Raw genomic sequence first — 14,037 nt, 5'->3', positions numbered from 1 at the left:
CGGCATCTATAGAGCTGGATGATGAAATAGTGCAGCTCTGCCCCCGCTCTCCTGATTGCTGTGCGGCATCTATAGAGCTGGATGATGAAATAGTGCAGCTCTGCCCCCGCTCTCCTGATTGCTGTGCGGCATCTATAGAGCTGGATGATGAAATAGTGCAGCTCTGCCCCCGCTCTCCTGATTGCTGTGCGGCATCTATAGAGCTGGATGATGAAATACTGCAGCTCTGCCCCCGCTCTCCTGATTGCTGTGCGGCATCTATAGAGCTGGAGGATGAAATAGTGCAGCTCTGCCCCTGCTCTCCTGATTGCTGTGCAGCATCTATAGAGCTGGAGGATGAAATAGTGCAGCTCTGCCCCTGCTCTCCTGATTGCTGTGCGGCATCTATAAAGCTGGAGGATGAAATAGTGCAGCTCTGCCCCCGCTCTCCTGATTGCTGTGCGGCATCTATAGAGCTGGAGGATGAAATAGTGCAGCTCTGCCCCCGCTCTCCTGATTGCTGTGCGGCATCTATAGAGCTGGAGGATGAAATAGTGCAGCTCTGCCCCCGCTCTCCTGATTGCTGTGCAGCATCTATAGAGCTGGAGGATGAAATAGTGCAGCTCTGCCCCCGCTCTCCTGATTGCTGTGCGGCATCTAGAGAGCTGGATGATGAAATAGTGCAGCTCTGCCGCCGCTCTCCTGATTGCTGTGCAGCATCTATAGAGCTGGAGGATGAAATAGTGCAGCTCTGCCCCCGCTCTCCTGATTGCTGTGCGGCATCTATAGAGCTGGATGATGAAATAGTGCAGCTCTGCCCCTGCTCTCCTGATTGCTGTGCAGCATCTATAGAGCTCTATAGAGCTGGAGGATGAAATAGTGCAGCTCTGCCCCTGCTCTCCTGATTGCTGTGCGGCATCTATAAAGCTGGAGGATGAAATAGTGCAGCTCTGCCCCCGCTCTCCTGATTGCTGTGCGGCATCTATAGAGCTGGAGGATGAAATAGTGCAGCTCTGCCCCCGCTCTCCTGATTGCTGTGCAGCATCTATAGAGCTGGAGGATGAAATAGTGCAGCTCTGCCCCCGCTCTCCTGATTGCTGTGCGGCATCTATAGAGCTGGATGATGAAATAGTGCAGCTCTGCCCCCGCTCTCCTGATTGCTGTGCGGCATCTATAGAGCTGGAGGATGAAATAGTGCAGCTCTGCCCCCGCTCTCCTGATTGCTGTGCAGCATCTATAGAGCTCTATAGAGCTGGAGGATGAAATAGTGCAGCTCTGCCCCTGCTCTCCTGATTGCTGTGCGGCATCTATAGAGCTGGAGGATGAAATAGTGCAGCTCTGCCCCCGCTCTCCTGATTGCTGTGCGGCATCTATAGAGCTGGAGGATGAAATAGTGCAGCTCTGCCCCCGCTCTCCTGATTGCTGTGCAGCATCTATAGAGCTGGATGATGAAATAGTGCAGCTCTGCCCCCGCTCTCCTGATTGCTGTGCAGCATCTATAGAGCTGGATGATGAAATACTGCAGCTCTGTCCCCGCTCTCCTGATTGCTGTGCAGCATCTATAGAGCTGGATGATGAAATAGTGCAGCTCTGCCCCCGCTCTCCTGATTGCTGTGCAGCATCTATAGAGCTGGATGATGAAATAGTGCAGCCCTACCCCCGCTCTCCTGATTGCTGTGCGGCATCTAGAGAGCTGGATGATGAAATAGTGCAGCCCTACCCCCGCTCTCTTGATTGCTGTGTGGCATCTATAGAGCTGGAGGATGAAATAGTGCAGCTCTGCCCCCGCTCTCCTGATTGCTGTGCGGCATCTATAGAGCTGGAGGATGAAATAGTGCAGCTCTGCCCCCGCTCTCCTGATTGCTGTGCAGCATCTATAGAGCTGGAGGATGAAATAGTGCAGCTCTGCCCCCGCTCTCCTGATTGCTGTGCAGCATCTATAGAGCTGGATGGTGAAATAGTGCAGCTCTGCCCCCGCTCTCCTGATTGCTGTGCGGCATCTATAGAGCTGGAGGATGAAATAGTGCAGCTCTGCCCCCGCTCTCCTGATTGCTGTGCGGCATCTATAGAGCTGGATGATGAAATAGTGCAGCTCTGCCCCCGCTCTCCTGATTGCTGTGCGGCATCTATAGAGCTGGATGATGAAATAGTGCAGCTCTGCCCCCGCTCTCCTGATTGCTGTGCGGCATCTATAGAGCTGGAGGATGAAATAGTGCAGCTCTGCCCCCGCTCTCTTGATTGCTGTGCAGCATCTATAGACCTGGATGATGAAATAGTGCAGCTCTGCCCCCGCTCTCCTGATTGCTGTGCGGCATCTATAGAGCTGGAGGATGAAATAGTGCAGCTCTGCCCTCGCTCTCATGATTGCTGTGCGGCATCTATAGAGCTGGAGGATGAAATAGTGCAGCTCTGCCCCCGCTCTCCTGATTGCTGTGCGGCATCTATAGAGCTGGATGATGAAATAGTGCAGCTCTGCCCCCGCTCTCCTGATTGCTGTGCGGCATCTATAGAGCTGGATGATGAAATAGTGCAGCTCTGCCCCCGCTCTCCTGATTGCTGTGCAGCATCTATAGAGCTGGAGGATGAAATAGTGCAGCTCTGCCCCCGCTCTCCTGATTGCTGTGCGGCATCTATAGAGCTGGAGGATGAAATAGTGCAGCTCTGCCCCCGCTCTCCTGATTGCTGTGCGGCATCTATAGAGCTGGATGATGAAATAGTGCAGCTCTGCCCCCGCTCTCCTGATTGCTGTGCAGCATCTATAGAGCTGGAGGATGAAATAGTGCAGCTCTGCCCCCGCTCTCCTGATTGCTGTGCAGCATCTATAGAGCTGGATGATGAAATAGTGCAGCTCTGCCCCCGCTCTCCTGATTGCTGTGCAGCATCTATAGAGCTGGAGGATGAAATAGTGCAGCTCTGCCCTCGCTCTCCTGATTGCTGTGCGGCATCTATAGAGCTGGATAATGAAATAGTGCAGCTCTGCCCCCGCTCTCCTGATTGCTGTGCAGCATCTATAAAGCTGGAGGATGAAATAGTGCAGCTCTGCCCCCGCTCTCCTGATTCCTGTGCGGCATCTATAGAGCTGGATGATGAAATAGTGCAGCTCTGCCCCCGCTCTCCTGATTGCTGTGCGGCATCTATAGAGCTGGATGATGAAATACTGCAGCTCTGCCCCCGCTCTCCTGATTGCTGTGCGGCATCTATAGAGCTGGAGGATGAAATACTGCAGCTCTGCCCCCGCTCTCCTGATTGCTGTGCGGCATCTATAGAGCTGGAGGATGAAATAGTGCAGCTCTGCCCCCGCTCTCCTGATTGCTGTGCGGCATCTATAGAGCTGGATGATGAAATAGTGCAGCTCTGCCCCCGCTCTCCTGATTGCTGTGCGGCATCTATAGAGCTGGATGATGAAATAGTGCAGCTCTGCCCCCGCTCTCCTGATTGCTGTGCGGCATCTATAGAGCTGGATGATGAAATAGTGCAGCTCTGCCCCCGCTCTCCTGATTGCTGTGCAGCATCTATAGAGCTGGATGATGAAATAGTGCAGCTCTGCCCACGCTCTCCTGATTGCTGTGCGGCATCTATAGAGCTGGATAATGAAATAGTGCAGCTCTGCCCCCGCTCTCCTGATTGCTGTGCGGCATCTATAGAGCTGGATGATGAAATAGTGCAGCTCTGCCCCTGCTCTCTTGATTGCTGTGCGGCATCTAGAGAGCTGGATGATGAAATAGTGCAGCTCTGCCCCCGCTCTCCTGATTGCTGTGCGGCATCTAGAGAGCTGGATGATGAAATAGTGCAGCTCTGCCCCCGCTCTCCTGATTGCTGTGCGGTATCTAGTGAGCTGGATGATGAAATAGTGCAGCTCTGCCCCCGCTCTCCTGATTGCTGTGCGGCATCTATAGAGCTGGATGATGAAATAGTGCAGCTCTGCCCCCGCTCTCCTGATTGCTGTGCGGCATCTATAGAGCTGGATGATGAAATAGTGCAGCTCTGCCCCCGCTCTCCTGATTGCTGTGCGGCATCTATAGAGCTGGAAGATGAAATAGTGCAGCTCTGCCCCCGCTCTCCTGATTGCTGTGCGGCATCTATAGAGATGGATGATGAAATAGTGCAGCTCTGCCCCCGCTCTCCTGATTGCTGTGCGGCATCTATAGAGCTGGATGATGAAATAGTGCAGCTCTGCCCCCGCTCTCCTGATTGCTGTGCGGCATCTATAGAGCTGGATGATGAAATAGTGCAGCTCTGCCCCCGCTCTCCTGATTGCTGTGCAGCATCTATAGAGCTGGATGATGAAATAGTGCAGCTCTGCCCACGCTCTCCTGATTGCTGTGCGGCATCTATAGAGCTGGATGATGAAATAGTGCAGCTCTGCCCCCGCTCTCCTGATTGCTGTGCAGCATCTATAGAGCTGGATGATGAAATAGTGCAGCTCTGCCCCCGCTCTCCTGATTGCTGTGCAGCATCTATAGAGCTGGATGATGAAATAGTGCAGCTCTGCCCCCGCTCTCCTGATTGCTGTGCGGCATCTATAGAGCTGGAGGATGAAATAGTGCAGCTCTACCCCCGCTCTCCTGATTGCTGTGCGGCATCTATAGAGCTGGAGGATGAAATAGTGCAGCTCTGCCCCCGCTCTCCTGATTGCTGTGCGGCATCTATAGAGCTGGAGGATGAAATAGTGCAGCTCTGCCCCCGCTCTCCTGATTGCTGTGCGGCATCTATAGAGCTGGATAATGAAATAGTGCAGCTCTGCCCCCGCTCTCCTGATTGCTGTGCGGCATCTATAGAGCTGGATGATGAAATAGTGCAGCTCTGCCCCTGCTCTCTTGATTGCTGTGCGGCATCTAGAGAGCTGGATGATGAAATAGTGCAGCTCTGCCCCCGCTCTCCTGATTGCTGTGCGGCATCTAGAGAGCTGGATGATGAAATAGTGCAGCTCTGCCCCCGCTCTCCTGATTGCTGTGCGGTATCTAGTGAGCTGGATGATGAAATAGTGCAGCTCTGCCCCCGCTCTCCTGATTGCTGTGCGGCATCTATAGAGCTGGATGATGAAATAGTGCAGCTCTGCCCCCGCTCTCCTGATTGCTGTGCGGCATCTAGTGAGCTGGATGATGAAATAGTGCAGTTCTGCCCCCGCTCTCCTGATTGCTGTGCGGCATCTATAGAGCTGGATGATGAAATAGTGCAGCTCTGCCTCAGCTCTCCTGATTGCTGTGCGGCATCTATAGAGCTGGATGATGAAATAGTGCAGCTCTGCCCCCGCTCTCCTGATTGCTGTGCGGCATCTATAGAGCTGGAGGATGAAATAGTGCAGCTCTGCCCCCGCTCTCCTGATTGCTGTGCGGCATCTAGAGAGCTGGATGATGAAATAGTGCAGCTCTGCCCCCGCTCTCCTGATTGCAGTGCGGTATCTATAGAGCTGGATGATGAAATAGTGCAGCTCTGCCCCCGCTCTCCTGATTGCTGTGCAGCATCTATAGAGATGGATGATGAAATAGTGCAGCTCTGCCCCCGCTCTCCTGATTGCTGTGCAGCATCTATAGAGATGGATGATGAAATAATGCAGCTCTGCCCCCGCTCTCCTGATTGCTGTGCTGCATCTATAGAGCTGGATGATGAAATAGTGCAGCTCTGCCCCCGCTCTCCTGATTGCAGTGCGGTATCTATAGAGCTGGATGATGAAATAGTGCAGCTCTGCCCCCGCTCTCCTGATTGCTGTGCGGCATCTATAGAGCTGGATGATGAAATAGTGCAGCTCTGCCCCCGCTCTCCTGATTGCTGTGCGGCATCTATAGAGCTGGATGATGAAATAGTGCAGCTCTGCCCCCGCTCTCCTGATTGCTGTGCGGCATCTATAGAGCTGGAGGATGAAATAGTGCAGCTCTGCCCCCGCTCTCCTGATTGCTGTGCGGCATCTATAGAGCTGGAGGATGAAATAGTGCAGCTCTGCCCCTGCTCTCCTGATTGCTGTGCGGCATCTATAGAGCTGGAGGATGAAATAGTACAGCTCTGCCCCCGCTCTCCTGATTGCTGTGCAGCATCTATAGAGCTGGATGATGAAATAGTGCAGCTCTGCCCCCGCTCTCCTGATTGCTGTGCGGCATCTATAGAGCTGGATGATGAAATAGTGCAGCTCTGCCCCCGCTCTCCTGATTGCTGTGCGGCATCTATAGAGCTGGAGGATGAAATAGTGCAGCTCTGCCCCCGCTCTCCTGATTGCTGTGCAGCATCTATAGAGCTGGAGGATGAAATAGTGCAGCTCTGCCCCCGCTCTCCTGATTGCTGTGCGGCATCTATAGAGCTGGATGATGAAATAGTGCAGCTCTGCCCCCGCTCTCCTGATTGCTGTGCAGCATCTATAGAGCTGGAAGATGAAATAGTGCAGCTCTGCCCCCGCTCTCCTGATTGCTGTGCGGCATCTATAGAGCTGGAGGATGAAATAGTGCAGCTCTGTCCCCGCTCTCCTGATTGCTGTGCGGCATCTATAGAGCTGGATGATGAAATAGTGCAGCTCTGCCCCCGCTCTCCTGATTGCTGTGCGGCATCTATAGAGCTGGAGGATGAAATAGTGCATCTCTGCCCTCGCTCTCCTGATTGCTGTGCGGCATCTATAGAGCTGGAGGATGAAATAGTGCAGCTCTGCCCCCGCTCTCCTGATTGCTGTGCGGCATCTATAGAGCTGGAGGATGAAATAGTGCAGCTCTGCCCCTGCTCTCCTGATTGCTGTGCGGCATCTATAGAGCTGGATGATGAAATAGTGCAGCTCTGCCCCCGCTCTCCTGATTGCTGTGCAGCATCTATAGAGCTGGAGGATGAAATAGTGCAGCTCTGCCCCCGCTCTCCTGATTGCTGTGCGGCATCTATAGAGATGGATGATGAAATAGTGCAGCTCTGCCCCCGCTCTCCTGATTGCTGTGCGGCATCTATAGAGCTGGAGGATGAAATAGTGCAGCTCTGCCCCCGCTCTCCTGATTGCTGTGCGGCATCTATAGAGATGGATGATGAAATAGTGCAGCTCTGCCCCCCCTCTCCTGATTGCTGTGCGGCATCTATAGAGCTGGAGGATGAAATAGTGCAGCTCTGCTCCCGCTCTCCTGATTGCTGTGCGGCATCTATAGAGCTGGATGATGAAATAGTGCAGCTCTGCCCCCGCTCTCCTGATTGCTGTGCGGCATCTAGAGAGCTGGATGATGAAATAGTGCAGCTCTGCCCCCGCTCTCCTGATTGCTGTGCGGCATCTATAGAGCTGGATGATGAAATAGTGCAGCTCTACCCCCGCTCTCCTGATTGCTGTGCGGCATCTATAGAGCTGGAGGATGAAATAGTGCAGCTCTGCCCCCGCTCTCCTGATTGCTGTGCAGCATCTATAGAGCTGGATGATGAAATAGTGCAGCTCTGCCTTCGCTCTCCTGATTGCTGTGCAGCATCTATAGAGCTGGAGGATGAAATAGTGCAGCTCTGCCCCCGCTCTCCTGATTGCTGTGCAGCATCTATAGAGCTGGATGATGAAATAGTGCAGCTCTGCCCCCGCTCTCCTGATTGCTGTGCAGCATCTATAGAGCTGGAGGATGAAATAGTGCAGCCCTACCCCCGCTCTCCTGATTGCTGTGCGGCATCTATAGAGCTGGATGATGAAATAGTGCAGCTCTGCCCCCGCTCTCCTGATTGCTGTGCGGCATCTATAGAGCTGGAGGATGAAATAGTGCAGCTCTGCCCCCGCTCTCCTGATTGCTGTGCGGCATCTATAGAGCTGGATGATGAAATAGTGCAGCTCTGCCCCCGCTCTCCTGATTGCTGTGCGGCATCTATAGAGCTGGATGATGAAATAGTGAAATAGTGCAGCTCTGCCCCCGCTCTCCTGATTGCTGTGCAGCATCTATAGAGCTGGATGATGAAATAGTGCAGCTCTACCCCCGCTCTCCTGATTGCTGTGCGGCATCTATAGAGCTGGAGGATGAAATAGTGCAGCTCTGCCCCCGCTCTCCTGATTGCTGTGCGGCATCTAGAGAGCTGGATGATGAAATAGTGCAGCTCTGCCCCCGCTCTCCTGATTGCTGTGCGGCATCTATAGAGCTGGATGATGAAATAGTGCAGCTCTGCCCGCGCTCTCTTGATTGCTGTGCGGCATCTAGTGAGCTGGATGATGAAATAGTGCAGGTCTGCCCCCGCTCTCCTGATTGCTGTGCAGCATCTATAGAGCTGGATGATGAAATAGTGCAGCTCTGCCCCCGCTCTCCTGATTGCTGTGCGGCATCTATAGAGCTGGATGATGAAATAGTGCAGCTCTGCCCCCGCTCTCCTGATTGCTGTGCGGCATCTAGAGAGCTGGATGATGAAATAGTGCAGCTCTGCCCCCGCTCTCCTGATTGCTGTGCGGCATCTATAGAGCTGGAGGATGAAATAGTGCAGCTCTGCCCCCGCTCTCCTGATTGCTGTGCGGCATCTATAGAGCTGGAGGATGAAATAGTGCAGCTCTGCCCCCGCTCTCCTGATTGCTGTGCGGCATCTATAGAGCTGGATGATGAAATAGTGCAGCTCTGCCCCCGCTCTCCTGATTGCTGTGCGGCATCTATAGAGCTGGATGATGAAATAGTGCAGCTCTGCCTCCGCTCTCCTGATTGCTGTGCAGCATCTATAGAGCTGGAGGATGAAATAGTGCAGCTCTGCCCCCGCTCTCCTGATTGCTGTGCAGCATCTATAGAGCTGGATGATGAAATAGTGCAGCTCTGCCCCCGCTCTCCTGATTGCTGTGCGGCATCTATAGAGCTGGAGGATGAAATAGTGCAGCTCTGACCCCGCTCTCCTGATTGCTGTGCGGCATCTATAGAGCTGGATGATGAAATAGTGCAGCTCTGCCCCCGCTCTCCTGATTGCTGTGCGGCATCTATAGAGCTGGAGGATGAAATAGTGCAGCTCTGCCCCCGCTCTCCTGATTGCTGTGCGGCATCTATAGAGCTGGAGGATGAAATAGTGCAGCTCTGCCCCCGCTCTCCTGATTGCTGTGCGGCATCTATAGAGCTGGATGATGAAATAGTGCAGCTCTGCCCCCGCTCTCCTGATTGCTGTGCGGCATCTATAGAGCTGGATGATGAAATAGTGCAGCTCTGCCCCCGCTCTCCTGATTGCTGTGCGGCATCTATAGAGCTGGAGGATGAAATAGTGCAGCTCTGCCCCCGCTCTCCTGATTGCTGTGCAGCATCTATAGAGCTGGAGGATGAAATAGTGCAGCTCTGCCCCCGCTCTCCTGATTGCTGTGCAGCATCTATAGAGCTGGAGGATGAAATAGTGCAGCTCTGCCCCCGCTCTCCTGATTGCTGTGCGGCATCTATAGAGCTGGAGGATGAAATAGTGCAGCTCTGCCCTCGCTCTCATGATTGCTGTGCAGCATCTATAGAGCTGGATGATGAAATAGTGCAGCTCTGCCCCCGCTCTCCTGATTGCTGTGCGGCATCTATAGAGCTGGAGGATGAAATAGTGCAGCTCTGCCCCCGCTCTCCTGATTGCTGTGCGGCATCTATAGAGCTGGATGATGAAATAGTGCAGCTCTGCCCCCGCTCTCCTGATTGCTGTGCGGCATCTATAGAGCTGGATGATGAAATAGTGCAGCTCTGCCCCCGCTCTCCTGATTGCTGTGCGGCATCTATAGAGCTGGAGGATGAAATAGTGCAGCTCTGCCCCCGCTCTCCTGATTGCTGTGCGGCATCTATAAAGCTGGAGGATGAAATAGTGCAGCTCTGCCCCCGCTCTCCTGATTGCTGTGCGGCATCTATAGAGCTGGAGGATGAAATAGTGCAGCTCTGCCCCCGCTCTCCTGATTGCTGTGCGGCATCTATAGAGCTGGATGATGAAATAGTGCAGCTCTGCCCCGGCTCTCCTGATTGCTGTGCGGCATCTATAGAGCTGGAGGATGAAATAGTGCAGCTCTGCCCCCGCTCTCCTGATTGCTGTGCGGCATCTATAGAGCTGGAGGATGAAATAGTGCAGCTCTGCCCCCGCTCTCCTGATTGCTGTGCGGCATCTATAGAGCTGGAGGATGAAATAGTGCAGCTCTGCCCCCGCTCTCCTGATTGCTGTGCGGCATCTATAGAGCTGGAGGATGAAATAGTGCAGCTCTGCCTCCGCTCTCCTGATTGCTGTGCGGCATCTATAGAGCTGGATGATGAAATAGTGCAGCTCTGCCCCCGCTCTCCTGATTGCTGTGCGGCATCTATAGAGCTGGATGATGAAATACTGCAGCTCTGCCCCCGCTCTCCTGATTGCTGTGCGGCATCTATAGAGCTGGATGATGAAATAGTGCAGCTCTGCCCCCGCTCTCCTGATTGCTGTGCGGCATCTATAGAGCTGGATGATGAAATACTGCAGCTCTGCCCCCGCTCTCCTGATTGCTGTGCGGCATCTATAGAGCTGGAGGATGAAATAGTGCAGCTCTGCCCCCGCTCTCCTGATTGCTGTGCGGCATCTATAGAGCTGGAGGATGAAATAGTGCAGCTCTGCCCCCGCTCTCCTGATTGCTGTGCGGCATCTATAGAGCTGGATGATGAAATAGTGCAGCTCTGCCCCCGCTCTCCTGATTGCTGTGCGGCATCTATAGAGCTGGATGATGAAATAGTGCAGCTCTGCCCCCGCTCTCCTGATTGCTGTGCGGCATCTATAGAGCTGGATGATGAAATAGTGCAGCTCTGCCCCCGCTCTCCTGATTGCTGTGCGGCATCTATAGAGCTGGATGATGAAATAGTGCAGCTCTGCCCCCGCTCTCCTGATTGCTGTGCGGCATCTATAGAGCTGGATGATGAAATAGTGCAGCTCTGCCCCCGCTCTCCTGATTGCTGTGCGGCATCTATAGAGCTGGATGATGAAATAGTGCAGCTCTGCCCCCGCTCTCCTGATTGCTGTGCAGCATCTATAGAGCTGGATGATGAAATAGTGCAGCTCTGCCCACGCTCTCCTGATTGCTGTGCGGCATCTATAGAGCTGGATGATGAAATAGTGCAGCTCTGCCCCCGCTCTCCTGATTGCTGTGCAGCATCTATAGAGCTGGATGATGAAATAGTGCAGCTCTGCCCCCGCTCTCCTGATTGCTGTGCAGCATCTATAGAGATGGATGATGAAATAGTGCAGCTCTGCCCCCGCTCTCCTGATTGCTGTGCAGCATCTATAGAGCTGGATGATGAAATAGTGCAGCTCTGCCCCCGCTCTCCTGATTGCTGTGCGGCATCTATAGAGCTGGAGGATGAAATAGTGCAGCTCTACCCCCGCTCTCCTGATTGCTGTGCGGCATCTATAGAGCTGGAGGATGAAATAGTGCAGCTCTGCCCCCGCTCTCCTGATTGCTGTGCGGCATCTAGAGAGCTGGATGATGAAATAGTGCAGCTCTGCCCCCGCTCTCCTGATTGCTGTGCGGCATCTATAGAGCTGGATGATGAAATAGTGCAGCTCTGCCCCCGCTCTCCTGATTGCTGTGCGGCATCTATAGAGCTGGATGATGAAATAGTGCAGCTCTGCCCCCGCTCTCCTGATTGCTGTGCGGCATCTATAGAGCTGGAGGATGAAATAGTGTCTCTGCCCCCGCTCTCCTGATTGCTGTGCGGCATCTATAGAGCTGGATGATGAAATAGTGCAGCTCTGCCCCCGCTCTCCTGATTGCTGTGCGGCATCTAAAGAGCTGGAAGATGAAATAGTGCAGCTCTGCCCCCGCTCTCCTGATTGCTGTGCGGCATCTATAGAGCTGGATGATGAAATAGTGCAGCTCTGCCCCCGCTCTCCTGATTGCTGTGCGGCATCTAGAGAGCTCGATGATGAAATAGTGCAGCTCTGCCCCCGCTCTCCTGATTGCTGTGCGGCATCTATAGAGCTGGATGATGAAATAGTGCAGCTCTGCCTCCGCTCTCCTGATTGCTGTGCGGCATCTATAGAGCTGGAAGATGAAATAGTGCAGCTCTGCCGCCGCTCTCCTGATTGCTGTGCGGCATCTATAGAGCTGGATGATGAAATAGTGCGGCTCTGCCCCCGCGCTCCTGATTGCTGTGCGGCATCTATAGAGCTGGAGGATGAAATAGTGCAGCTCTGCCCCCGCTCTCCTGATTGCTGTGCGGCATCTAGAGAGCTGGATGATGAAATAGTGCAGCTCTGCCCCCGCTCTCCTGATTGCTGTGCGGCATCTAGAGAGCTGGATGATGAAATAGTGCAGCTCTGCCCCCGCTCTCCTGATTGCTGTGCGGCATCTATAGAGCTGGAGGATGAAATAGTGCAGCTCTGCCCCCGCTCTCCTGATTGCTGTGCGGCATCTATAGAGCTGGATAATGAAATAGTGCAGCTCTGCCCCCGCTCTCTTGATTGCTGTGCGGCATCTAGAGAGCTGGAGGATGAAATAGTGCAGCTCTGCCCCCGCTCTCCTGATTGCTGTGCGGCATCTATAGAGCTGGATGATGAAATAGTGCAGCTCTGCCCCCGCTCTCCTGATTGCTGTGCGGCATCTATAGAGCTGGAGGATGAAATAGTGCAGCTCTGCCCCCGCTCTCCTGATTGCTGTGCGGCATCTATAGAGCTGGATGATGAAATAGTGCAGCTCTGCCCCCGCTCTCCTGATTGCTGTGCGGCATCTATAGAGCTGGAGGATGAAATAGTGCAGCTCTGCCCCCGCTCTCCTGATTGCTGTGCGGCATCTATAGAGCTGGATGATGAAATAGTGCAGCTCTGCCCCCGCTCTCCTGATTGCTGTGCAGCATCTATAGAGATGGATGATGAAATAGTGCAGCTCTGCCCCCGCTCTCCTGATTGCTGTGCGGCATCTATAGAGCTGGATGATGAAATAGTGCAGCTCTGCCCCCGCTCTCCTGATTGCTGTGCAGCATCTATAGAGATGGAGGATGAAATAGTGCAGCTCTGCCCCCGCTCTCCTGATTGCTGTGCGGCATCTAGTGAGCTGGAGGATGAAATAGTGCAGCTCTGCCCCCGCTCTCCTGATTGCTGTGCAGCATCTATAGAGCTGGATGATGAAATAGTGCAGCTCTGCCCCCGCTCTCCTGATTGCTGTGCAGCATCTATAGAGATGGATGATGAAATAGTGCAGCTCTGCCCCCGCTCTCCTGATTGCTGTGCGGCATCTATAGAGCTGGAGGATGAAATAGTGCAGCTCTGCCCCCGCTCTCCTGATTGCTGTGCAGCATCTATAGAGCTGGAGGATGAAATAGTGCAGCTCTGCCCCCGCTCTCCTGATTGCTGTGCGGCATCTATAGAGATGGAGGATGATCCCTGGTGACAGTCACCAGATATAGAGGATAATAATCGTCACAATGTAAGACAAAAGAACAATCAATGACTTTTACTACCAGCGCCTCGTCTAATGGAAGCTGCACATACCAGTCCGGAGAACATGTGGCGAGCTGCACGCAGTAACCGCTCTTATTCTCGTATGGATAGCCCGTCCGCGTTATCTGAAAAGCACAAATCACACAAACATATATGAATCTAATAAAAAAAATATTGTTTGTATGAACTTAGGGTTACAAAAGCCATTATTTACTGTAAAGGCCTAAAGCCCGGGATGGAAGGAAACAATTTATAAATATATTACTGATACTGATCCTGAGTTACCTCCTGTATTATACTCCAGAGCTGCACTCGCTATTGTGCTGGTGCAGTCACTGTGTACATACATTACATTACTGATCCTGTACTGATCTGGAGTTACCTCCTGTATTATACTCCAGAGCTGCACTCACTATTCTGCTGGTGCAGTCACTGTGTATATACATTACATTACTGATCCTGAGTTACATCCTGTATTATACTCCAGAGCTGCACTCACTATTCTGCTGGTGCAGTCACTGTGTACATACATTACATTACTGATCCTGTACTGATCCTGAGTTACACCCTGTATTATACTCCAGAGCTGCACTCACTATTCTGCTGGTGCAGTCACTGTGTACATGTGGCGCCCCTGACCTGGTCAGGCACCACTGAGTACTGCACCCATGCTGGGGACAGTACAATACAGGTAATCCAGAAGGCTGACCGAGGTGTGACTACACAGGCGCATAGTGATCAGGTCTCACACATGTACCT

At 53.3% G+C, this 14,037-nt stretch overlaps 1 protein-coding gene across 4 annotated transcripts in view; it reads right to left on the bottom strand.

Moving 5' to 3' along the window:
• DNAI3 (dynein axonemal intermediate chain 3) overlaps positions 1 to 14,037 on the bottom strand; it is a 132,619-nt gene that overhangs the window by 49,756 nt on the left and 68,826 nt on the right. For all 4 annotated transcript variants that reach the window (XR_012724973.1, XR_012724972.1, XM_075320515.1 and 1 more), the window contains exon 15: positions 13,330 to 13,403. Coding sequence is in view for 2 of the 4 variants with exons in the window: in XM_075320515.1 (XP_075176630.1) it covers positions 13,330 to 13,403 (74 nt within the window). In the remaining 2 variants the exon portion in view is untranslated. The remainder of the gene's footprint in view (positions 1 to 13,329; positions 13,404 to 14,037) is intronic.

This window comes from Anomaloglossus baeobatrachus, chromosome 8, assembly GCF_048569485.1.
Source record: "Anomaloglossus baeobatrachus isolate aAnoBae1 chromosome 8, aAnoBae1.hap1, whole genome shotgun sequence".
Lineage (NCBI taxonomy): Eukaryota > Metazoa > Chordata > Amphibia > Anura > Aromobatidae > Anomaloglossus > Anomaloglossus baeobatrachus.
This window is presented reverse-complemented; position numbering and strand designations above follow the sequence as displayed.